The following is a 25099-nucleotide window of genomic DNA, read 5'->3' as shown; positions in this document are numbered from 1 at the left end:
CTTTGAACTTTGAAATGTTATAAAAATGTTTTTATAATCAAGAAACATGGCGAAATGGTCACATGACCGCCACGTAGAAATCAAGTACCAATATGAAGAATCCAAATTGGTTATATTGTATGTACGTACATGCAAACATTAGACAAATTTTTGATTGGTTTGTTTATGCAATTTATGGAAAATTACATGCTAGGCATTTTCTAAAAAATACTTTTTTACATTTTTAAAAAAATACTTTTTTAAAAGAAAATTAAATCACGCAAATTAAATCACGAACGAAAATTTTCAAATATTTATAAAATAAATAGTAATTAATATGATTGCATAAATATCTGTACAATATCGAGATAGAAATTGAAAATTAGTTTTTATATTCTATATATTTATATTTTACATATTTTTCTTAGTTCTTTTTTAAATATACAGCTTCTCTGAAAATAGGTCTTAGCCCTGAGAGTTTTTCTGCTTTTCCAAAATTCTAAGACATGCTGTATATTATGATTAAAAAATTATTTGTCTTTGATTTAAAAAATTTATTATATATATTTTATTGATCATTTTTTCCACACATAGTTTATTATATATATTATTATATTTTTTGTATTTTTTTAATATTCCCTAATAAATCAGGAATGTAACTGTTATATACATAGAAACAGAAATGTAAATGTACATGTTTTTACATTTATGTTAGCAATTACATTCATGGTTTGCTGAGTCCATTTTAATATTTCGGAATGATTAAAAGAGCGCTATAACGGATCATATTTTTTTATTGATTGATTATATCATAAAATAAAGAGATAAAACTGCATCAAACTTTTGATCTATTATTGTTTCTATAAAATTGATCGAGATAATATTTGTCGTATCTCGGGTCTTTTAAAACGACGTATCTCCAATATAGAATTTCACCAAGTAAAGCGATAAAACCGAGAAGATAACCGATCCCGAGAGCAACAAAAGCGCCATATAATTTGCGTAGATTTACTAGCGCCGTTTCGGATTTCGATTCCAGCTGTGACTCGTTGATCTTCGACCATTCCATGACATCACTTAGCCACTTGTGCACCAAACCGATTTCCGTCATCCGTCTCACCTAGAATGAGAGTTAGAACTCACATTGAATTTTATTAACTAGAAATCGTCCAATATTGATACGATAAAAAAATTAAAAAAAAGATATTTTTTTCACTAATTCGTCAATATATCGAGTTGATTGAGTTAATCAACGTCATTCGATTTTTTGAAAGCTAAAAAGTGCTTTGACAGATATAGATTTATAATTTTAGATTTACTGATAAAAGACAAGATTATACATATACTCATAATTTTATTTTTCTCAGCATGCTACATTTGCGCTAGATATGCTATAATTTCACGCAATTAATTGCTTTTTACAAATTAATATCATTAAATAAAATACCCATAAATCCACGTATGGCTTAAGCGGAGAATTCTTTTCCAAACCTAATGCGATCGGCATGTGAACGACACATTCTTCCATAATATGTAGATTGTACTTGACTGTCGATCCAATACTCTTCTCATTCGAGTTCGGCTGATCATTTTGCTTCTCGAATATTCGTTTCCCGCGAGCATGCTGCAATAGATATGAGTTCTCGTAATAACAGAACGTCCCGTTTGCCACTCGATCGATCGCATCCCCCTCGTCGTCCGTCAACTCGAACTTATTGCCGATCTCTTGACTATGTGGATCTGAAGAGGTGAGGAAGAATTCCTTGCTCTCCTCATTCCATCCCCCAATCGCTAATGACGATCTCGTCAGCTGTGCCAAAGTATCGATAGTTACTCTGTAAAATTAAATAAATATATGGAATTAAATACGAGTGAAAATTAAATAGAGATATATTTTTAAATATCCGGTATTAATTAAATTAATTGAAAAATACAATTTTATTATCTATTTCAATTTGCACATTTTTATTTTTAGTCATTAGTTATAATCAAAGTTGGATAGTTATTATAGACTAATTAAGAGTTAAATTAGAAGTTATTAAGTATTAAATTAGAAGTTAAGAAATTAATAACTTTTAGCTTAATTAATTTTAAATGAATTAACTTTTAATTTTAACTAATTACTTTTTAAAATATATCAATTTTAACATTTGTCTATGTTAAAATGTTTGTCATAATATGATTTATGTTTTATATTGTAATTGTTTCATCATTTAAGGTAATTTAATTTTAAAAAATTACATTATAATTTAATAATACTCTTTAAAACTTTTAATTTAATTGAAATTAATTTACTTTTAATTTTAACGTAATTTTTAATTAAATTAGCTTTTTGTTCGTGAAACTTTTAATAAAATAAATTGATTTTATAAGCCATTAACTTTAACTTAATTTAGTTAAAAGAAAAACGATTTAACTTATTCGATCCTGGTTATAATTCGAACGTATATACAACTCGAGCAAACAACTCGACACGTTTTCATTCAAGAAAGCTTCGAAGCAATCGAAAAAGGAAATTTATGGTAAAGGGAACATGTCCAATGATTTATACACATTCTGTATATCATCATATACCGTACTTAGCGACGGGATGTGATAAAGTTGCCGTCATGCTGGCGCGATAAATAACAGCCGCCAGGATGCTGTAGATCCACCACCAGCCGATGAAAATCCTCACAGTCCAGGCATTCGGCAAACGCGGTAGGGAAACTTGCAGCAACATACTGTACGTGTATAATATGCTGTTCTGAAACTCGGTGAACAGGTACAAATTCCTTGTGCTCCTCGTGCCCCTTTCGTATACGTTCGTTTTGTTGTTTTTCAAAAACGATCGCGAGACTACGTACTTCCGGTAGAACAACGCGAACACGTAGAAAGCTCCACCGCCCATTAATAGGGTGCAGAGAAGCGCTATCCACGCATTCGGCCTGGAAATACGAAAGATTTGAATGTTACGCCATGATGATTAATGATGCTTTAAATTCGTCTATTTCTAAGATTTTGTTCGAGATGCAAAAGATTTACTTTGTAAATATTTAAAGGAGTAATGCTGTTTATTTATGTTAAGTACATTCTTATCAGTTTCAAGATGCTCTGTTGGCTTTTTCAAAATTTAACAAGAGAAGAGAATACTCTGCAGGATCTTTTACTTCTCTTTAGCGTCTATAATAAGCTTTTTATTTTTAAATTTAAATATAAATATAAAATAATTGTTTATGTTGCGAATTAGATGCTCTCCATTATTTTATAGACTTGGAACATAGACGCTCAAAGCCAAGTCAATTCTTTGAAATGAATTGATGATCAAATTAATGATTCCCTTTCCTCTCCCATAAGAAATTGCGGAAAATATCTCGGCCAGAATCTTTATTTGGAACGAATTTGATCTTAAAATTGATTATTTAAAAATATTCTTCAGTGGTTAATAACCTGAAAGGTAGTATCAATAACTTCCATGAATTGTCGGTCAATGCTTCTGGCGTTAAGAAAGTGAGACATTCCGTATTATACGGCGTGGACAGATCAAAATAATTCAGATGATGCAGCGTATAATACAGATCTCCGAGAAAGAAATCAGCATTCCCGGCAATTGCTTCACCGAGGAGACCCGTGTAGCTGTCGTTATCCCCCGCTTTACCCCATCTCTCGTTCGCGATGTTGTTGGGTATATAGTAATTCGTTTTAAAATTCATCGCTTTAGCCACAATTCGTATTAACTGAAACAACATATTTTTTTATTAATAGCAATTTCTAAAACAATAATAAATTTCTACCGTATTTTAATAGAAGCAAAAGCGACAAAGAACATTTTGTATTTATTTATTACATTTAAAAATTCTTAAAAGAAAAAAATGTTTAAAAGAAAATGTATTGTTTTAGAATTATTAGAAATTTAGATATTTAATTTATATTAGTTTGCAGTGAAAGAATTCACTTATATTAATATTATATATTATATTTCTTTTATTTATTGATTTTAATTTTAATTTCTATTTTTATGCATTTTTTTAAGATTTTTAATATATATATATATATATATATATATATACCTCGAATTCGATACCCAAAGCCTTAGAATTTGCAGTTGTTGTGCTTTGTTGATAATATTCTCGTGATGCTTCCATCACGGCCGGTACGTGCTCGAAAATTGCAATTCTGCAAATTTATTAGAAAATTAGACTAACATTGTAATTATATATGCAACAATAACGAATTCGATATTTTTTTAATTCCATTTTTGATAAATTCTAGGAAGATGTAAAATTCTGAAACAACATTCTTTTTAAATATGTTATATGTATATAAAAATATTTAGTTTTATATATACCATATATATATATATATATATATATATATATATATATATATATATATATTGAAAAGTAATAATTATGCATGAAACTTATTACATATGCTTCTTTCTAAGATATAAAAGAATAAATTCTGATTGAGATAAGTTTTATTTCGTATTTTTCTAATTTGCAAAGTTTCTTTGAAATTCAAAGTAAAGCAGAGTCTGAAATTTATTTGATTCATTTTTATGCATTACCAAAAGTTTTATATACTAACCGTAAACCATTGCCGTGAAGGTTTGTAAATTTTGGCATATAGTGATCATTACCGTATCGCAATTTGCCGTTATGCCATGTATCGATGTATTTGATCGCCGTGAAATCTCTTGTATGCGATGGATAATAAATGGTATTGAGATCAATTCTCTCCACGGTGACTCGTTCACCTGAACGATACTTGTATGTATTGTATTGTCGAATGAACACTACGTTAACAATTCGGTTCCAAATGTAGTGTAATTCCGGCCTGAATAGTCGACTATCGTATAAAAGTAAGAAATAACCCCGCGTGTTAATCAGACGTTCTCTGCGAAAATCAGACATAATTTAGAAAATATAGAAGAAAATTCGAATAATGATAATTAAATTGTAAGTTAACAATAATATAAACACATGCGCAACGCATGTTTGGAAGAAGTAAAATAAAAAATGTTTTACAAATGTACAATAAATAATTTGATAGAAGAATACATAAGAAAAACATAACTAAATTTATTTTATAGCATTACTTTAATTTTTAATTTGCAACTTGTAATGTAACACATATGAAATTATTTACATTTGAATTTTCTGCAGTAAAAAATATAGCATTAACATTTTTCTGATAATTGACAGATTTAAGAGATATAATTAGATTAAGATTTTATTTGTCGTACGACCAGATTTTTTTGAACTTATTAATTAATTACAAGATAGAAAATTTTTAGAGATTTAAAAATTTTATTATTGTATAGAAAATCAACGCGTTCAAAAAATTTATCATACGGGACATTAGACATTAATCTTAGAATTAATTGTTAGTCATGGATTTAAATTATCTTTCAGACTTGATTGATTACCCTTCAACATATTGCAGAAATCGTGATGTTAGCAGTCCGTTAGCGATTAGAATAACATACGCATCGCAACCTGTTGCTTTAATATATTGAAGAACTCTTGATACTTTTTTTCTCGGTCGAGAAAAATTGTCATTATCGCGTATGATTATCTGATAGAAAAATTATAGTGAATATATTATGAAAATATATTAAACTAAATACTAAAACTAAATAGATGTAAAATAAGAATGAAGAATAAGAGGAAAGTATTAACGTACAAATGTAATCGCTCGTTTTTTTTTTAATTTATTTTAACTTATGTTTTTTCAAGAATGAATACTCTTCACACTTTTGGAGACAATTTTATTAACAAATCTAAAAATTTGGTCAGATATAGATTTGAAAACGATTTTGTTGGATCATCAAAATTATTATGAACATTTAAGCATGATAATAATACAAAAATTTTTTATCTTTTAACAATTAATTTGAATGTTATACATAATAATTTGAATATTATACATAATAATTTTGAAAGTCTAATAATCTTATTCTTAGATTTATATCTAATCAAATTTTTAGATTTATCAGAAAAACTCTTCTCTCCGTGTAAACATACGATACTTGATACTCACATTGAACTTTGAAAAGAAGACAGATATTTCAATAGCACGCATATCAATCAATCCACGATAAACGGAATCAGTAATAAAAACTATACAGCTGCTGTGAGTGGCGATTTCCTCTACAATTTCTTCGACTACCAATTTCAGATCGTTCGCGTTTTCGCAATGTATTTGTTTGAAACTTCTGCAATGTTATAAAAGCATTACAATTTATTTGCAAATTCTAAATATACATACAACATCTAGATGATTACAGAAAGAATGGTTTTGCTATCAAAAATTAGGTCAAATATATCTGAAAATAATTTTTTTAGAAAATATGTTTTTATGTCGAAAGTTTATGATTATTGTCCCACCTTTTGGTACTGATGCGAATAAATCGTGAAAAAAAGATAAGAGCCACCATTATTGTCACAGCACGCATATTTCAAGAGATACTTGTCCGTGTTCGATGTTAAAGGAGACTTTCTGCCCGTATTAAACTATCGATTTCTTGAAGTTCTTGTTCCTTTTCTCTTTCGCGACATCAATTTTTGATGAACTCGTTTGCAGACAATTGCATGTGTTTGCAACTCGGATCGCTGATAGTCTTGCATAATTCTTGCCAAGCCTCGAGTGTGTCAGATTGAAATTGGTTCAGTAAGCATCGAAACAAACGTTTTAAATAAATTATCTTATTCATTAGAACATCGGTAAAAATCCAAACTACGATTATTGCACTCGAATATATTCTCTATTGACCTTTCGAGATAAATCGATGTGTTTCTGATAATTGTAATCACATTCATGAGCAAATACGATTTCGCTTTTGTAGATGTTAATTTATAAATTGTATAATCTATATCATATTAATTTTTCTTAATTTTTCAAGAGTTTTTATGCTGGCAATGGCGAAATTATGAAAATTATGATCGGAAAAAATTTGCGACAAATTTGTATAAATTTACATAGGAAAAACAGTTTTGTTGGCCAATCAAAAATTTGGCCCGATTTTGAAAATAATTTTGTTAGACCTTCAAAATTATTATGTATAATTGTCAAATTAATTGCTAAAAGATAAAAATTATTTATTTGCAATAATTATCCTCTCAATCCTTTCTATAATAACACACCTGTAATATTCTATTCGTTTAAGTCCTGTTCATATTCGAAATCAATGTACTTGATGTTCGATAGTCTTTACATAGTCTAAACACAGGCCTTGAAATTGTAATAATACAAAGTGCAACATAAAGTGCAATAAAATAACATAAACATACAAAGTTTTATAAAATAATTTTATATCGAAATATTTAAGTTGTTAAAATAAATCACATTTTTAAGAAATTATTGTGTGATATATATTCTATTAATTTAATGTAGAACCATACATGCTAATTTTGTTCATATATTAGATGATAAGAATTAATAATTTTATTCATGATTTAATTAACTATTGTTTAATTGGATAAGTTGTTTAATTTGAGATAAGCCACTTTCATTTTTTGACAGAAAAGATTTCGTTAATTGACATTCTATATTCGATATAAAGTTCTGAGTCTCACTAAAAGTCTCGCTAGATCCAAAGTCCGGAAACTTAATTATCAAGCAGATCTTGTTTTGTTTTGTGTTGATATTTGAATAAATTTGAGAGTCAGTTTCTCTTATTTAAAACAAGTATGTTCTAATTTTGGACACTAAAATGTATGTGTCTCATAAATATATGCATTGTCATTTTAATAAATGTAATATTAATTTTTCGTTTTCTGCGTATATATCGTTCGTCTTTTTTTATAAAAAAGAAAAAAGAAAAGATAAGATAAGGTAATCTATGAAGAGTTAGAAGGAACATTATCATATCTTGATCGGACATTGTCTATTGTTTAATCGGATGGGAAGAGAGAATTCCATCTTTCTCGATTAATTACTCGACATTATCTCAGGTTTCTTCACCTCAATTTTAAAAATCAGGTAAGCATATGCATAATTAAAGCTGAAAGCATGTAGAAAAAGTGGTAAAACTTAAACAGTAAAGTTAATTATAAATAAGAATTTTGAAATGCTAATCTTAGAGCTCAAATGTAATGTAAAAAATAAAAAAACAAGAATTTAAAAATAGAGAATTAAGAATATAGAATTAAATTTCAAAATCTATGTTTCAATACACAATTGAAATATTCTTTCATCGAAAATAACGGTCGAAAATAACTTTGTATTCTTAATTTTTTATATTTAATTCTTTATTTCTGCTTTTTATACCTGAACCAATAGAGAATCAATCTTTCGACAAATAGAAATTTAATATGCTTAATATGCTTAATAATACACAATCAAGAAATGTTAAAAATTTTTTCATTAATTGAAAATAATTTTCTGCTCCTAATTTCTAATATTTAAATTTTTATTTCCGTTCATTGTGCCTAAGTTCATACGTTTTCAAAATATTTATAATAAATATTTAACTTGAATAATTGATTATTATAATTAAAATATTATTGTTTATATTTTTTGCTTCATAATTTTATCAATACTCAATAAAAAATACAATGTTAGGAATAGTTAGTATCTTTGTTTTAAAATCTTTGTTTACTTTCAAAACATTTTAGAAATCTATTACATAAATATGATATACAAATGTTCATTGCTTTTGTAAAGAAAATTTTATTCAACAAATAATCAAATTAGATTTGGGTAAATAACGATTCTAATCAAAACGAAAATAAAAAAAGAATTAGTATAATGTTTTCACAGAAATCGGTTTTTAGTGGAAATAATTAAATTCAGAAGTAAAAATCATTGTATACTTTTTATCTTTATATACCCTTTGTCTTTATATACTCTTTATACTTTATATATAAATTTTTGTCTTTATATAATAAAATTACCTTTTAAAAAAGGTAAAAAATAACGCCAAATTCACGCGCCCATTTTTTTATTTATAAAAAAGAAAGAATTTTATACAAAAATTTCCATCTACAAAAATCTTTTTAATAATAAATTTCATATTAGTACAAAAAATGTGATATGAAGAACTGGCGCCAATTTCTAATTTAATAAAATAAAAAGAGCTTTACATTGAAATACATTTTATTTTATAGTTCATTTTTATTTGAAAAATCGTTTCATTATTTCTACAAAAAAAATGATATCAAAAATTGGCACAAACTTTTAATTATATGAAGTAGAAAAGAAACTTTGCAAAGATGAAAAAAGATGTTATTAATCCAAAATGTCAATTTGTAGTTGCCAAAAAAATTTTATTGAATTATTATACTTGTGTTTATATAAAAATAAAATATAAAAGAAAATCTGATGTGTAAAAAATATATATAATAAAAGATAAGTTAAAATATATATATAATAAAAGATAAGTTATAAATAATAGTTATAAATAATAGTTGTAAAAAAATATATTTTTTTATATAATAATTATCAATTTATATAATGATATTAACTTATCCACAGAGTGAGTTAATGATTATTAAATTTGCTAAGAGAAGTCTCTTTGTGTTATATTAAGAAAGTATAATTTATATTTATATCATGGTATGTATTATGATAGCTATTTTGTAAATAGTTCGCTTCATCTTTGTTTTATTAATAATATGCAATGGAGAGAGTAATAAGATTTGGTATATACAAACTATTAATTCAGGAAAGGCTTCTTTATTATTTTTATTATTTTTTTTGCTCTTCTCCAATGTAGTACTGATCTTTTGTAAAAATAAATACATATCATAAATAAAAATATCAATGGAATTTGAAATTTTATATCTTTATTCATGCAATATTGAAATCAGAACGTTATAAAAATTATATATATTATAAAATATAGATATTATAAAACGCTAATAATTAAACTTGTGATTAAACGTTTTAAACTGGTTTTTGTACGAAGAAAAAAACATTCTATAATGATTTTCATACTAATTTTATAAATGTGTAATTAATCATTATTTTTGCCATTTCCTAAGCGGACATTTGCAATGCATTAAAAAATATTTATTTATAACTAGTTCTCTAGATGAAAAAATGTGTCTGCTACATTTTTTTTACTTTTTTTTATTTTACTTGAAATAATTCCAATAATAAAATGCGCTAGCTGTTATATTTCAAGTGTCTGCGCAAAATGTGAAGCGATATCGCTGTTTGAATGCATGATTTGCATTGTGAAAGTAAATTTAAAACGAGTGAATTTAGAGCCAGTGGTAACATGCGAAAATTACTATGAGCAGATTACTACGAACAGTTTGCAGGTTCGATTCTCGACAGTCATTCCGTCTAGTGTCGAGGTGAAAATACGGCGTAAATTCGTTCAAGTACGATCGAATGTTCGAAATCTCGCGCGAAGTTCGCTTATTCGAACCGAAAGTTAACAGTATAATTTTAAAATTTACATAACTTCTCTTTAAATACAGTGTGCTTTCCATTTAGTGACACAAGTCGACACAAGTATCATTTTATTCTTGTTAATCATTGAATGCCAAGAAAGATAGACTAGATACTTACGTCATTAAATGGAAAGCACCTACAAAGTGCATAGTAGCAATTGAAGTGCAACTGAAGACCCTACAGCTTCTCGTTTTTGCGCATTTTTCGTCTTACAATAAACGCCGACGACTCGGTTTTCATTTTGGTGCCACTTCTTTTGTATTTCAGTGCATTTCTCTTCTCTCTCTGTCCTAAAATTCAGTCGAGTCTTTATAATCGAATCTTTTGTACCGTTTTTTGTCTTCTCGTTCGAAAAGTGCAGAAATTATAGATGTAGTGCAACCATAAAAAGAACTCTATTTAACTACGTATGTGACGTAGAGAGTTAGGGCTGAAGTACTAAAGGGATAAAGAATAAGGAATTAAACACAGAAAGATTAGGATTGTAGAATTAAATTTCAACATATGGAAACTTGCTTCAATTGAAGTGTTTTTTCATTAGTAGAAATTAATTTTTTGTTTCTACTTCTTTATATTTAAATTTTCCTTATTCCATTTTTATTGTGATCGAGCCTTTAAGGATACGTCCTATTTGAAACTTAATCTTTTCTTGTGTAATATTCGATAAACAATAAAGATAAGATAATTTTGAGTATATCGCTCATTAAATGGGAATTTAAAAACTTTAAATGGATTTTGGACTTTAAAGTTGGGGAAAACATAAAAAAGGATCTCGAGACGAACAACCGATTGCAACTTTCGTTCTTGGCTGCACTTTCTGTACTCTTTCTTCCTCTTGCTCCTTCTTTATATTGATTGAGCAGCTTTTGGATCATTTTTGACAGTCACATAAGAATGCAACTAAAAATGAATGCGTTCACACCTTGAAGAAAATGGAAAAAAGAATGAAGAGTGAAAATACATGATTAAAATTGATTTATAACATTACATTGATTGTTGACTAACATTTTTGTTTTAGTAATTGGCAGCGAATTATGTTTATCATCGTATAAGAAGTCAGAAATACATATATAAAAAAAATATTATGTGCACAATGATAAAACATTATATAATGAGATCAAAGAACACAATTACTTTTGTTTTTTTATTTTCTATTTTTATATAATTTCAAATTGGATGACATTTTCAAATTTCGATTATTAGCGATCAATCAAGATTAATTGTATTATTTATACGTGCAATTATTGATAAAAATTGAGGAAATATATAAATATTTAAACATGCGAAATCTGCTGAATAATTGTATGTTGTCATTCTTAACATCACATGGCAAGATTTATTGTGACCGCTATTCATTTATGTTCCGATGCACAAATTATAGTTTTGCTAGAGGTAAAAAACGAGCAATGTCCATTGCCAGTAATTTAATAAGAGATTTGCCAAAAGGAGGACCACTGGATGCTTATAGAAAACGAGCGACGTTCGACTGGAAGTCATTCAAGCTAGCATTAGACGGAGAGGATTCCATACGTTTTCAGGTATCGTAATCAGTGGACTTACATTAATAAGTAAAAAGGCAGGAATGAAGAATGTCCTAAATTATCAGTTGAATATCTAGAATAAATTATGGAGAGTCATCGAAACCCATCCAGTGTTTCAAAAACCGATAACACCGCCAAGGAATTTGGATGAAATCCGAAGACGTTGCAACAATCAAGCACGAGTATTTCTTGACAATGACATAAATGTAATTTTAAAATAATTATGATACTGAATAATCCTTGATAATAAATAAATTTTCGAAATTAACGTAAATATGTTTTTTATTAATTGGAAATTTGTACTCAATATATAATTTTTTTAGCCAATAAACGACTATGAAGTTTACCTTTATATATTTCAATATGATGCATCGATACCAGTTAAATCAAGTATCTCGTATGCTATGGTACCAGGTACCATATTAGCTCTAGGTACCGAGCAACATCACCATTTCATAAGAAAATTTGGCAGTGGAAATGTATGTACAGTAATATAGGATTATTATTATATGTTCATTAATATTTATACTATTATTATATGTTTATTAATATTTTAATTGTGTTTGTAGTATATCGGTTGCTTTGCACTGACTGAAATTTCCCATGGAACAAATGCGAAAGGCATGAGAACCACAGCAACATATGATAAAACAACAAAAAGTTTCATCCTTCATACACCTGATTTCGAAGCTGCAAAGTGTTGGGCAGGTGGTTTAGGTAAATTTTTACCAATTAATTTAAAATTGATGACTAAGGCAATGATATTTGACGCATCAAGTGCTTTCTCTATTTTTAATACACTGTATTTAATACACTGTAATTTTCAGGGAAAAGCGCAACGCATGCCATCATATTTGCTCAATTAATTACACCGGACAAAGTAAACCATGGCCTGCACGTTTTCGTTGTACCAATTCGAGATCCGAATACCCATTTGCCTTTTCCCGGTGTTACCGTCGGTGATATGGGTGAAAAGATAGCCCTTAATGGAGTAGACAATGGATTTTTAATGTTCAATAATTATTCCATACCACGTAACCACCTATTAAATCGCACCGCGGATGTCAGCGAGGACGGAAAGTATGTGCTCGCTTTAAAGGATGAACGAAAAAGATATGGTGGGAATTAAACATTAGTACAACAAACCAGTAATTATCAATATTATAATTTCTCACTTAAAAATGGATTGTTCCATCTTTCGATAAATTCTCATTCTTTCTTTTTCTTACTCACAGCTTTATCTATCACAAATTTATTCAAAACAACCGATCTTTAATAATGTAATTGTTATGTAGATGTGTTATATTATATTTGTAATATTCACTGAGAATTTATAATATTGATATTACTATTAGTTGATGTTTACTGAATATTTTTAATTGATTCCACTAATGTTTTGCCTATGCAGGCTCATCGTTGGGTGCACTCTCAGGAGGTCGCGTCTCTATTACTAGGATATGCAGCCATTATATGATCCTAGCATTGACAATTGCCATACGTTATTGTGCAGTTAGGAAACAATTTGGTCCTACCGATGATAATGAATTGCCAGTTATAGAATATCAAACGCAAGTACGTATACCGGCAAGATTTTCATTTCAGGATTCCGGACGGAAGATAAAGATCTGTGTGCATGTTTCAGCAATGGCGAATCATTCCACATTTAGCCGCAACATATGCGATAAATATATTTTCAACGACGTTAATCCGAATTATGCGTACATTTCAAACAAACAACATGGTTGAGGGTAAAGATTCCGCCGCCGATGTAGGAATGGAAATACACGCATTATCTTCCGCAACGAAACCATTATGTTCGTGGATTGCCCGTGACGCGATTCAGGATTGCAGAGAATCTTGCGGTGGGCATGGATATTTGAAAAGTAAGTGTAAAATTTTAATATATACCACACATATTATATTTTTATAAAAAAAAAAATTGTCTTGTAGTGTCTCGCTTGGGTGACATAAGAGCTGAAAACGATGCCAACTGTACGTACGAGGGTGAAAATAATGTACTTATTCAGCAAGCAAGTAATTGGTTGTTAAATCAATGGACCAATGTAAATAAAGGACAGCCTGTGTCTTCTCCGCTTAATTCTGCGGACTTTCTTGTGAACGCGGAACAAATACTGAACACCAAATTTAATCAAACTACATTGGAGAGTGTATTAAAGCCTGAAAGTACGTATGATAAAAAAATATTACTTTATTATATATATAGTGAGATATATTGCTATAATTTATGAACTGGGTGAATGATTTATTAAAATTAATATTATTTTTTTTAGCTTTACTTTTAGCTTTTAAATGGTTGGTATGTTATTATTTGAAAAAGACTCATCAACGTGTAAAGGAACTCAAATCGAGCGGGATGTCTGATTTTGATGTGAAAAACAATGTGCAATCATTTTTAGCGCGAACCTTGTCTCTCGTATATGGAGAGGTAAAATTTATGTGTATACATAATATTTCAACTGAAACGGAAAAACAGCGTGTATTACAAATTCGTTCGTTCTTTAAACAATTCGTAATAAATTATCAATCATTAGCGCGTAAATGTCAATCATTCTACTTACAAAAAATGCATATGTATTTTTCATGAAATAAATTTATTTTGCATACAGCGATAATGCAAATTGTTATGTAAATGTACGTCATGAAATAAAAATAGATACAATTAGTTTCAACAACTTACAAGTAGGTTTTTCTCTTGTTACAGCATGCCATAATGTTATACTTTATCAAATGTTTACAAGATCCAAAATGGAAAGCGAATGAAAGAGAGGTATTGACAAAACTATGTTCTTTATTTGGAGCTGTAACATTGGAAAAGAGATTGGGAGACTTGTACAGCGGTGGTTATGCCTCTCCCAGTAGTAATATAGATGATTTTTTGCGGAAAGGAATTATAATGTTATGCAAAGACTTAGTCGATAACGCGGTTGCGTTAGTTGATGTATTGGCTCCGCCTGACTTTATTCTCGATTCTGCTCTAGGAATGTCCGATGGCGAGGTATATACTACTTTCTACTAAATATTTTACACTGTATTATCTATTTGTCTTTTTCATCATGTAATAAATTGAAAATGGTTTTTTTATCTAGGTATATAAGCATATAAAAGAATGGATATTTAAAGACAAGGAGAACTTGGAACGTCCATCATGGTGGAACGAAATCCGAGCTAAATTGTAATATAAAATTACGAAATAAGTCTGAATATAAGACAAAAAATATTTTTCTATGTATTATTCATAGATTTTAAAATATCTAAAAATTTTTAATAGCTCGAAACAAACGCACAATACAAATTCATATTGCTCGTTTAGAGTTTTGTATGTATTAATTTAGAGTACGTATGTATTAATATTTGTAACATCAAAATAATTTGTCATATGTCATATGTCATATGTCATACAGTGTCTACAATTAACGTACAAATTAACATCAATTTTTATGATATAATTGATATTTAAATATGATGTTGTTAAAGTTGTAATATGAATTGAATATTATTTTTATATATTGTTACAAAGGTTTTTACACGTTGTTTATATTTTTGCTTTATAAATGTATGCTACTAAATAAAAAGTTTTATTAATAAAATTTATATTTTAAATTCTTTAGGTTTTTTATTTCAAAACTATAAAGATAAAAACCTACGATTTTTAAAGAAATAAGTCGATTACAAATATAAAAATAAAATTACAAATATAATAAATACAAATAAAATTACAAATATAAAAATAAAAATAAAAAACAATTTTATTGTATATTTATATAAATTTATATAAATGTTTTTTGTATTATAATTCTGAATGTGATAAATGTGCAAGTGGCAGGTGCTGATCTGCAGCTGCAAACCAATCATTATATATAGCTTCAGGATCAAAATTCCAGAATCTATGAAATGATATAGGTTCTTGAGTCAAATAAGCATTAGGATAATCTCCAGGTTGTGCCTGAAACAATTATCAAATGTATGATTTATTATCATATTATTAAAGTAAATTTATTAGTTTATTCAATAATTACAGAATATTAAATACTATAATAGAGTTGTATAATTTCTTTATAAGCTAACTATTCTAAATTACACATTGTGTGTGTGTGTGTGTGTGTGTGTGTGTGTGTGTGTATTATCTTGTACATTTATATATGTTGATTTGAACTTTTAATATAAATTACGAAACAAATTATACATACCTGATGAAACATCGAAAAATGTACAATTTGTCCATGATGCTGCAAACAATGTCCAAAAAGATACATGTCATCGGGAATAGTTGCAAACGGACATTCGCATGAATCCGAAGATACTAGCTCATGAACTAAAGGAGCTGATAATACAATGCCTGCACCGCCAGTTAAATATTGATAGCCACGCTTCCATATACGATAACCATAACGTTCGCCAATTGCGAGTGAACTTTCAGGATTGTAGCACGTGAGCAAGTCTAATAAACGTGATACACTGTAATACATTGAAGTATATTAAATATTCTATGCGAATATTCATTGTTTGTAGAATGTTTTTAATTTGCTTTAAATCTGTGCCTTTTAAAAATTACACTTATTTCACAGAACTTTACAATATCTTGACAATTTTGAAATAACATTTTTAATGTAGTTGTATTCACCTGAGTATGGTATCGTCGTCAACAATAACAAGCCATTTGAAATTTTGTTTTTTTAATATTTTGCTAGCTTCTTGCAAGATAGCATATGTTTTAGCACAATGTCCTGTAGTGGTGTTTGGGACAACGTATGCCTCCGGTAAATTTTTATCTGTAATAGAAAGTTCAGCAATTTGTGAAGATTATAAATATATCAAAATTTGAATATTATTGATCAAGCATACCAGCTGCATCGCTGAAATATCCAATGTTCAGTTTATATTTGGCCCACGTTTTCTTAACTACTGAAATTCTGCTTACATGATATTTGGCACAAGTTTTAACGGCGAAATAAACATCTTTTGGAGCTATGTGAGAACTCTGCAAACATTTGGAAATGTATTTGTATTGATTATAGTATAGTTTAGAAATAAAATGTATTGTTCCTTTTTTCAATTTAATTAAAATTATTCTTATTAAGAACTCATATCTTGTGACATACACAAGAATGGAAGAATCGGGGATACGTGGCACAATTTTCAGCGGACACTACACATAGCCTATGCATATGAATCAACTTTGCGGCCTTATTTGTTAAGATAAATTTCGCGAATTCGTACGGTGCATCGATAGAAAAGTCTTGCTCCGGTTCCTTGCCATCACGGATTTCTTTAGCCAAACTAAAATAATAAATATTAATTTCTGGATGAAAAAAAATTACAGAAAAATATTGTAGACAACAAACATAACAAAATTACATATCAAAAGCTAGTTTTGTAAAACAAAGAAAATTGAAAAACATCTAAAAATATTTTCTCGTTATCTTTTCTAAAAGAAAATAGCTTTTAATTTTTAATTTTATCAAATTTTTATCTATGATTTATTTTATATTTCTAGTTTGTCCTTAGAAATTATTTATGTATAATTTTTATAATAATAATTAACATAAGAATTACGTATACCTGTTTAACAGTGTAATAGTCATGCCAATTCCAGATTCTAAGTTTGGATATTTGAACTTTTTATTATCTGAAAAATGATGAATAATAGTAGGTTGATGATCATAAAGTATATGTCCAATCCAGATATTCTGCAAAAATAAATTATCTAGAATATAATACTGTCCTAATAAAAGATAATTTACAAATAAAATATACAATTTTTAAAATCATATTTAAAATTAAAAAAAAATAAATAAATTTAAAATAAAAAGTAAAACATGATTTACTGTTGAATCAATTACTCTAAACTGTATTCTTCCAAATGGTTGCAATTAAATAACTTACCTTGGATGAACAAAATTTTTCAAAAACATTCAATAGCTTCTGTAATCGGATTACAGTATTTTCCAGACAAAAGAAGAACCATTTTCCATGTGGAAATTGATCTGACAAGTATGTAAGCATTGGAATTATCGTCCAAGAACCTTGGATATTAAGTTCATGAGATAATACAACTTGTGGTGGTTCCTAAAAGTAATTTTATTTAACAAATACAAATTAAATATAGTTGCCAAATACTTAATAAGATATAAAGAAATTCTATAATGAAACGTACTTTGTCTAAAGTATCAGCTTGATCTTGGATGCTATTTTTCATTTGGACAGCATGAGCCGCATGATAGCCATCACTTTGACTCAGTATCAGTATTATCACATCCTTAAATTCTATTCGAATTAAGACATTTAATTCAAAGAAAAAAAAGAAACTAAATCTTTTTAGAAAAAAGGCATAAAATAAGAAGTTGCAAACATATCTTTAATATTGAACAATGAGAAACTCGTGATAAACTCTCAAATTTTTTTCTTAAACGCAATCTCGTTTAAGCAATTTACAATTTTATCATGAAGTGATCAACTGCATGAAGCGAGAAAAGTTTGAGACAAACAAAAAAATTTTCACAAACAAATACCCACCTACCGTACAAGTTGCGTTCGTACGCGCGATGAATGAAATACAAGCGAGAAATGCGAGTTTCCTTAACAATCCCATCTCTGTTTCTTTATCGAGTTGCACTTAAGTTTTTAAATAAAGAATTTATTTCCGCAAAAAGCTCTGCTACTTTGCAGAAACGGATTTTCCAACATGAAGCATCCGGCGCACTCCTCCAGCGCTTCGCGATTTGAATTAACAATTGTTTGTTCGATCTGTCAGAATTCACCTTGTCAATCGCATCGCCGATCAGTTGTTCATTTATTGCGCGTAAAAAGCCGGCTTTCCTCCGCTGAATTTACCGATGAAGAAAACACGAGTCGCGTCGTCGTCTCTCGGGATAGACATGTCCGATTCGTCGAACTTGCGAGCGCGCGCCAATCAGATCTGGTTGCATATTGTTTTTGATATCGCGTCTCCTGGTGCAAATCGCGAGGGAATATCTCGGCAAGTGCGAGATCGAATTCTCGGAAGGAGCTGGAAAGAACGCTCTCGAATAATTGAATTGAAATTTGATATTGAATCAAGACAAGACTCACAGATTTACATACGTGTTACATGCCTGAGACATTACACATAGGCATAATATGATTTGTAATTTGAGCTGAGGATCTCCGTTGGTAGAGGCATTGTTGGTAAGGCTAGGTAGCTGATAGAATGCGTAGGCGTTTGTATACGCGTGACTTATCAGTCATGAATATCTTTCGCGAGTCAAAGACACATGGAAGAGAATTGAGATAATCAAGGTCGGTGTAATTCTAATTCTTGACACCTTTCTTTAGGATTTGGATCTGATTGGACAGGTCGTTATTTATTGTTGTAGATGCACATGTGGTACTGGTTTGGCGTGGACCTGGACAACTTTCTGTTCCCAGGATACAATATTAGTACGGTGTGGGGCCTGGTAGCGACATGCTTGGGCTTGGCGGCACTTGCAGTGCTCTTTGAGGCTATGAAAGTCTTTCAAATCCATTTACAACAAACTGTGATCAGATCTGTACCTAGAACGACTTCTGCTTCCTCGGAAAGCTCGTCCCTTCTATCCAAAGTGACACTAAAGAATTTTAAAACTTATACAAGATGGTACATTGTTCTTTTCTTATCTCTCTGAAGTGATAAGACAATCCGACACAAGCACTTTGACTTTTAATCAAAATTTTATTCATCTTATGAGTCTTATCTTATTCATCTTATGAGTCTTATCTTGAGTCTTATCTGTTTTTTATTTAGATATAGTACAAACAATAGATAAAATCAATCTCTTAGCATATAAGAAAGATTGAAGGAACAACAAACTCTGATGATTAGAAATTTTATTTTAAATAGTTCTGTTGTTAAATTGAATTAAATTGAATTGATTAAGTTAACGTTAGAAATAGCCAGCAGTTATCTCTAACAAAAAACAAGCTTTAGAATTTAGAATATTTAGTTTTATATAAACAAACTGCAACATTCTTGTATAACAATAGTAGCTTAATAGTAATTTTTTAAATAGTTGCAAAGTTATTCATTGTTTAATTATTACAGTAATATTGTAAACTCGCAACTTAATGCTTTTAAGTAATATATTTGTTTCCTGTAGTAACTAAGAGTATTTGCTTTAAGTTAATATTTCATATATTTTTTTAGTGGACGCTGCATGAAATGGAGTCTACAAACATTGCACTGGTCTCTTCACACTACGCTTGGTTATATCTTAATGATGGCAGTTATGACGTATAATGCATATATCACCATCGCTCTTGCAATCGGAGCGTGTTTGGGATACTGGATATTCGGCCCTAGGCTCATACAATTAAACATGCAACGCTTTCATCGCAAGCAAGCAATAGCAGAATGTGATAAGAATTGCGAAGGTAACGCAACATTATGTTAATCAAGGTTGCAGAAAAGTGATTTTGACCTTATTTTTGTGATCGCTCTTAGATATTGTCTCGAATCAACAAAGACGCGAATCTGCCGTCTCTATCGTTGCAGAACAATTAGTCACCGAGGCAAATATCGAAGTTCACGTATCGAGAGATACGTGAATTCTGACGAATATAGCAATGGAAAGTCTGATATTATCTAGGATAATAATTGTTATCACATTGCATATTACACATTTATATGTTTACATGTTTTATATAGTTTTATTAAACATTACAAAGTAAACAAATATGTGATATAAACAAATTTAAAAAAACGTATCTATTCATATCTTTTTATGCAAATGAGATTAGATTTCTATATATTAGATACAAAAATATATTCTGTTACAATATTGTTACAAATGTACAAATATATAATATATCTATTATTGATTTTAATAATAGTTAATATTTTTTTAAGAAAATATTGAACTAATATTAATATAAGATGTATAAGAAGTAGTAAATTACATTCATTCAAAATTTCATAATCAATAATTGATAATATAATACTTTTTCTCATATCACAAGATATAAACAAAGATCAGTCACAATTTGGATCTAAATTATAATTACGTTAAAGATCGAAAAATTTTTACAAAATGTACATATTTAAATATATGAACAGAAATGTTAAAACAGATTATATAAATTCTCAAATTTGACATATTCTAATACCAATACTAGTCAAATTCATCAATCTCATCATCATCATCGTATTCATTATAATCATATTCATCGAAATCATATTCATCAAAATCATATTCATTGTAATCATGCTCATTATAATTCTGTTCATCGTTGCCTATCCCATCAAATAAAAGTCCATAACATTGACTATCAGTAGTATTGAAGTGCTCATATCCATATATCTGCTTGTTGCACAACCAGCAGAAATAACATTGACAATATGTACACATCATTTTATTGCAACCTTCAGTTTTACTAATGAAAGAGCGACATTTCGGACAACTCTTGGCATTATCCTAAAATTCCATGTAATCATTAAAAACAATATTCTTTTGTAATCTTATTACTTTATCTTAATAATCTCCATATGATCGAATATACTTTGTCATACTTACTTGGAGATATTCATCCGTGAGACATTTCTCGATTAGTTGCATTTGCCGTCTACCGTACTTTTTCTCCAAGTTGTTCTTCTTCTCCTTGTCATTGCTGTTTTTGTATTCGTTTACAAGCTTTATAATTTCATCTGATGTCATCTCGCATGATGCATGTCCATGATATAACTATAATAATTAAACTTATTTTTTTTTAACACAACTTTTCGTATCGTTCATCTTTCCTTTTTTTCTTTTCATGTTGAAGAAAAAAAGAAAGATGAACTATGCAACAAGTTCAGCTTAAAAAAACAGAATTATGACTTACCTTACGACAAAACAGACAAAAACAGTAGTTGCAATTAGGACAGATTGGTGCGGTATCGTTAGGTTCCTTGATAACTGGGTATTGACAAGAAATTCGAGGACAGTATATCATATCATCCATAGTATCTAATGTTATTCGCAACATGATTTCTTCGTACTTCGAGAACAAACTTGGACAAAGAGTCCGAATGTCGTTGTCACTTATTTTGTATCTGCAGTCTAACGTCGGACACAATATTAGATTAGTACGTTCGTCAATCTTGATTCGTATGTGCTTCTCCATACAGTCTCTACAATAGACATGCCGACAGTTTTCCAATTCTATACAGTCCACTCCCTTGTATTCCTCGAAGCATATGTAGCATGTATACAAATTCTTGCGAAATTGCTCTTTATGTTGCCCCATGTCGTAACACACTAACAATTTTTTAATGTCTAACGACATTGCACCACTTAAAACGCGGGAATCGGTTATTTGAACTTGATAGTCGAATATGACATCGTCCTGCGATGCGTTATTTAAATATGCAAAGGAGACATTTAAAGTATCTTGTATATTTAGGAAATTAAAAATATCGTTTTGTAGAAAATATAGCCATAAGAAAATTATCTCGTTGCCTTGATTCTTTTCCCATATTTCGTCCAATTCCTGACAAACAAAAGCTGTCTCCCAAGGGGTCAACCACATAATGGAGAGATAAAAACTTGGCGGTTTTTTAGATGGATATGTGTCCGGAAGGTAAGTGTACAATCTGCTTGGCGGCAAGTGTTCAACAAAAATATCGTTAGAAGCATTGGAAGGACAAAAATTAGTGAATTGTATTTTTAATTTTTTAGGCAATTTTGAAGATATATTGAAGGAGCACATTATACACTCGCCCTTCATATAGGAAAATTCTGTTTTGTTATAAATGTTGGAAAGAGCTGTTATTTCATCCTTCTGTCGTTCAAGATTGCTGGCGGTTTCACAAATCATCCTGAATGCCCACTAAGTTATTCTAAAATCCAAATAATAATATTAGTTTAACTGACTTTTAGCTTAAATTCGTGTATAAAGAAAATATAGAGAAAATAATAAACTTATTAAAGATATTTATTAGAATTGTATATTCTTCCATCAAATTTTCATTAATTTCATTTTCATAAAAAAAGGAATGTATTCGAGGGAATGTGCTCTAAGAACATCTGTCAAAAATATAAAATTTTTTATATAATATAAATATTTAAAAATAAATATAGAAAGATATATAAATATATAGAATATTTCAGATAATTAATGAGAAGAAATTTCAAATTGAAAAACTGAAGAAATTTCAAATTTAAAAACTTCATTAGTGTACGATATGCGTGATGCGTATCGTGCATGTGCGTATTTTTTGCGGCCATACGCGTGTGTGCATTTCAAATTTTTTTGCATTATTATTATAATAAAAACTGTAATTAAAATTGTTATAATTTAATCATCAAGTTTTGAGTATTAAATGATTTATTTTATTTTAGATAATTTTACATTTAGAAAGGAAAAATTAAGTTGGGAACAGCGAATTCTCTATATATAATGCATGCAATTTTGCATTAAGGAGAATTAAATTCTGTTCGTTGAATTAATTTCGAATTAAATTACATGGAGTTCGATCAATGAACTTATCTTTAATTATTAGAAGTTGCTAAGAAAACCACGTGTTTGAGATAAGACTACAGTGCCACTATATAGCTTTAGAATATCATTTTTTATCGTGACTTTTTATCTTACAAATTAAATCCTATTAAACTGAAATATTATAACTGAATTATTATTGATAAAATGTTCTTCACTTCTCCGAGTTCCCGCTTTTCTTTTTTTCTTGACGTGTGGGTCATGATCGCACAAACATAATATAACGCTATAAATTTCTACTTACTTTATTTTAAATTTTAATAGAAAACAGAAGAAAAGCAGCTACGTATGGTTGAACGCAGTAGACGATATAGAATAATTAGAACTTTCCGTCGAAACTTTTCTAAAATCTGTTTGTTTCTCCCACTCTCGAGCCTGTGCGTACTGTATTCATAAGTCCATATTTTGAATCTTCTTTTGTTGATAGAAGAGTGACTCACAGCCAATCAGAAGAAAGCTTATAATCACTTTTCGAGACATTTCTATCGATAGAAGAGACTTTAGAATATAGGCTGTACTATGTTTTTGGTTGTAAATGGAAATTAAAATCAAGTAAATTAAAAACGCGTATAAGAGAATTTTTACTGATTTGTTGAAAAAGTAACGTTCTGAAATCTTAAGAGATCTTAAATCTGATGCTCTTAAGAACTGACTATACCTGAATGACGAATTTTTAATATTAGCATTTGCATGCGATCTAGTATTCATATTCAAATAGTATTCTTATATTTAAGACTCTTAAGTATTGTCTTAAGAGATTATCAACCAATTACAGAGCCATATTAGCATTTTAAGACGGTCTTAAAATAAGAATCGAATATGAATTTATGTTTATCTCTATCAATTTAAATTAATTATAATTTAATATTTTTGTAATGGGTTTTGATTGTTCCAAAAATGATTAACGATATCATAGTGCAATTCCTGCATTCGCGTTTCTCGTTCTTTCTTTTTTTCAACGTTTGTATCCTACATTCTCACTTTAGATGCACTATGACGTCATTAATCGCTCTCGAAACGATTCTCACAGTCGAAAATCACCTCTACAGTCGATCTCACCAAGCTGATTAACTTTTAATCGGCCGATTAAATTTAAGAGTTGTCAAAACTTATCATCTCTAATCTAATTTAAAATATATATTAATTAAAATATATATTTGTAAAACTACTAGAAACTGTAACTGTAACTGTAACTGTAACTGTATTTATGTTTCAAAATATAATTTGTTATTATTATCCATATTTACTTTCCTTTTACCATGAATAGATTAGGAATTAAAAGATTTTGATGTCTCGCTGTTGGCAATTTTGGTGATAAAAAAGTTAATCGGCAGATCATATTAATTAGAGTTGAGTTCCTGATGACTCTGATTAACTTTAATTAATTATTATTTAGTATTACCCAGTGTGATATTACGCAAAGATTAGGTTAAGAGCGACGAAGCGAAACATAACAAAATTGATTGTTGACAATACTGCCCGTATAAACACTATTTATAAATATGTAAATAAATATTAGCGAGATCTCGGAATTTCTAGCATCGTAGACACAAGACTTAAAAAATCGAACATGACCGGTCAATATTTTTATTGCTTATGCCTTACTGCTTAAAGCCTTGTATCCACGATGCTAGAAATCAGTCCGAGATCTCGGATGGAAAGAGAATTGGCCAATCGCATTCGAA

At 29.0% G+C, this 25099-nt stretch overlaps 5 protein-coding genes across 20 annotated transcripts; 2 read left to right on the top strand and 3 right to left on the bottom strand.

Annotated features, from left to right (window-relative positions):
* Nucleotides 1–755: 755 nt before the first annotated feature.
* Ir68a (Ionotropic receptor 68a) lies at nt 756–10435 on the bottom strand. 2 transcript variants are annotated; one of them, XM_089079227.1, is made up of 10 exons: nt 10221–10360; nt 6351–6604; nt 6004–6178; nt 5390–5538; nt 4549–4857; nt 4029–4134; nt 3409–3695; nt 2559–2906; nt 1427–1814; nt 756–1099 (listed from the first exon to the last, which is right to left on the bottom strand). In XM_089079227.1, exons 2-10 carry the CDS (start codon nt 6416–6418, stop codon nt 815–817), a joined length of 2115 nt encoding a protein of 704 aa, XP_088935353.1. In that variant the 5' UTR covers nt 6419–6604; nt 10221–10360; the 3' UTR covers nt 756–814. The 2 variants fall into 2 exon arrangements, with proteins under 2 accessions (XP_088935353.1, XP_088935354.1); XM_089079228.1 differs by lacking the exons at nt 6004–6178; nt 6351–6604 and having other exon boundaries at nt 10221–10435.
* LOC105422537 (Acyl-CoA oxidase 3) lies at nt 10206–15530 on the top strand. Of its 11 annotated transcripts, none has more exons than XM_089079223.1 (12): nt 10206–10292; nt 11747–11903; nt 11984–12112; nt 12230–12385; nt 12476–12623; nt 12734–13024; nt 13315–13478; nt 13549–13789; nt 13857–14090; nt 14198–14352; nt 14629–14922; nt 15014–15530. In XM_089079223.1, exons 2-12 carry the CDS (start codon nt 11772–11774, stop codon nt 15101–15103), a joined length of 2034 nt encoding a protein of 677 aa, XP_088935349.1. In that variant the 5' UTR covers nt 10206–10292; nt 11747–11771; the 3' UTR covers nt 15104–15530. The 11 variants fall into 11 exon arrangements, with proteins under 11 accessions (XP_088935349.1, XP_088935347.1, XP_088935348.1 ...); XM_089079221.1 differs by having other exon boundaries at nt 10217–10351; XM_089079222.1 differs by having other exon boundaries at nt 10233–10344.
* A 124-nt stretch (nt 15531–15654) lies between these two features.
* LOC105422542 (beta-1,3-glucosyltransferase) lies at nt 15655–18690 on the bottom strand. 3 transcript variants are annotated; one of them, XM_089079240.1, is made up of 10 exons: nt 18441–18690; nt 18082–18191; nt 17811–17993; nt 17487–17614; nt 17027–17204; nt 16770–16905; nt 16549–16696; nt 16264–16382; nt 16115–16153; nt 15655–15870 (listed from the first exon to the last, which is right to left on the bottom strand). In XM_089079240.1, the coding sequence occupies exons 1-10, from the start codon at nt 18514–18516 to the stop codon at nt 15848–15850; spliced, it is 1140 nt and encodes a 379-aa protein (XP_088935366.1). In that variant the 5' UTR covers nt 18517–18690; the 3' UTR covers nt 15655–15847. The 3 variants fall into 3 exon arrangements, with proteins under 3 accessions (XP_088935366.1, XP_011630257.2, XP_025072967.1); XM_011631955.2 differs by having other exon boundaries at nt 16115–16382; XM_025217182.2 differs by having other exon boundaries at nt 16115–16382; nt 18445–18690.
* Nucleotides 18691–19060: 370 nt separating this feature from the next.
* LOC105422541 (protein SLC31A2) lies at nt 19061–20768 on the top strand. The gene is made up of 4 exons (XM_011631954.2): nt 19061–19202; nt 19280–19539; nt 20086–20312; nt 20383–20768. The coding sequence occupies exons 2-4, from the start codon at nt 19280–19282 to the stop codon at nt 20484–20486; spliced, it is 591 nt and encodes a 196-aa protein (XP_011630256.2). The 5' UTR covers nt 19061–19202; the 3' UTR covers nt 20487–20768.
* LOC105422540 (E3 ubiquitin-protein ligase RNF14-like) lies at nt 20561–25030 on the bottom strand. Of its 3 annotated transcripts, none has more exons than XM_089079239.1 (5): nt 24456–25029; nt 23659–23896; nt 21759–22755; nt 21452–21619; nt 20561–21352 (listed from the first exon to the last, which is right to left on the bottom strand). In XM_089079239.1, exons 3-5 carry the CDS (start codon nt 22731–22733, stop codon nt 21050–21052), a joined length of 1446 nt encoding a protein of 481 aa, XP_088935365.1. In that variant the 5' UTR covers nt 22734–22755; nt 23659–23896; nt 24456–25029; the 3' UTR covers nt 20561–21049. The 3 variants fall into 3 exon arrangements, with proteins under 3 accessions (XP_088935365.1, XP_088935364.1, XP_025072966.2); XM_089079238.1 differs by having other exon boundaries at nt 24817–25029; XM_025217181.2 differs by lacking the exon at nt 23659–23896 and having other exon boundaries at nt 24817–25030.
* Nucleotides 25031–25099: the final 69 nt, after the last annotated feature.

Source organism: Pogonomyrmex barbatus, unplaced genomic scaffold (genome assembly GCF_055798465.1).
Source record: "Pogonomyrmex barbatus isolate J1 unplaced genomic scaffold, ASM5579846v1 scaffold3, whole genome shotgun sequence".
Taxonomy (NCBI): Eukaryota; Metazoa; Arthropoda; class Insecta; order Hymenoptera; family Formicidae; genus Pogonomyrmex; species Pogonomyrmex barbatus.
The sequence above is the reverse complement of the archived record's forward strand: the minus strand, read 5'-3'. Positions and strand labels throughout refer to the sequence as shown.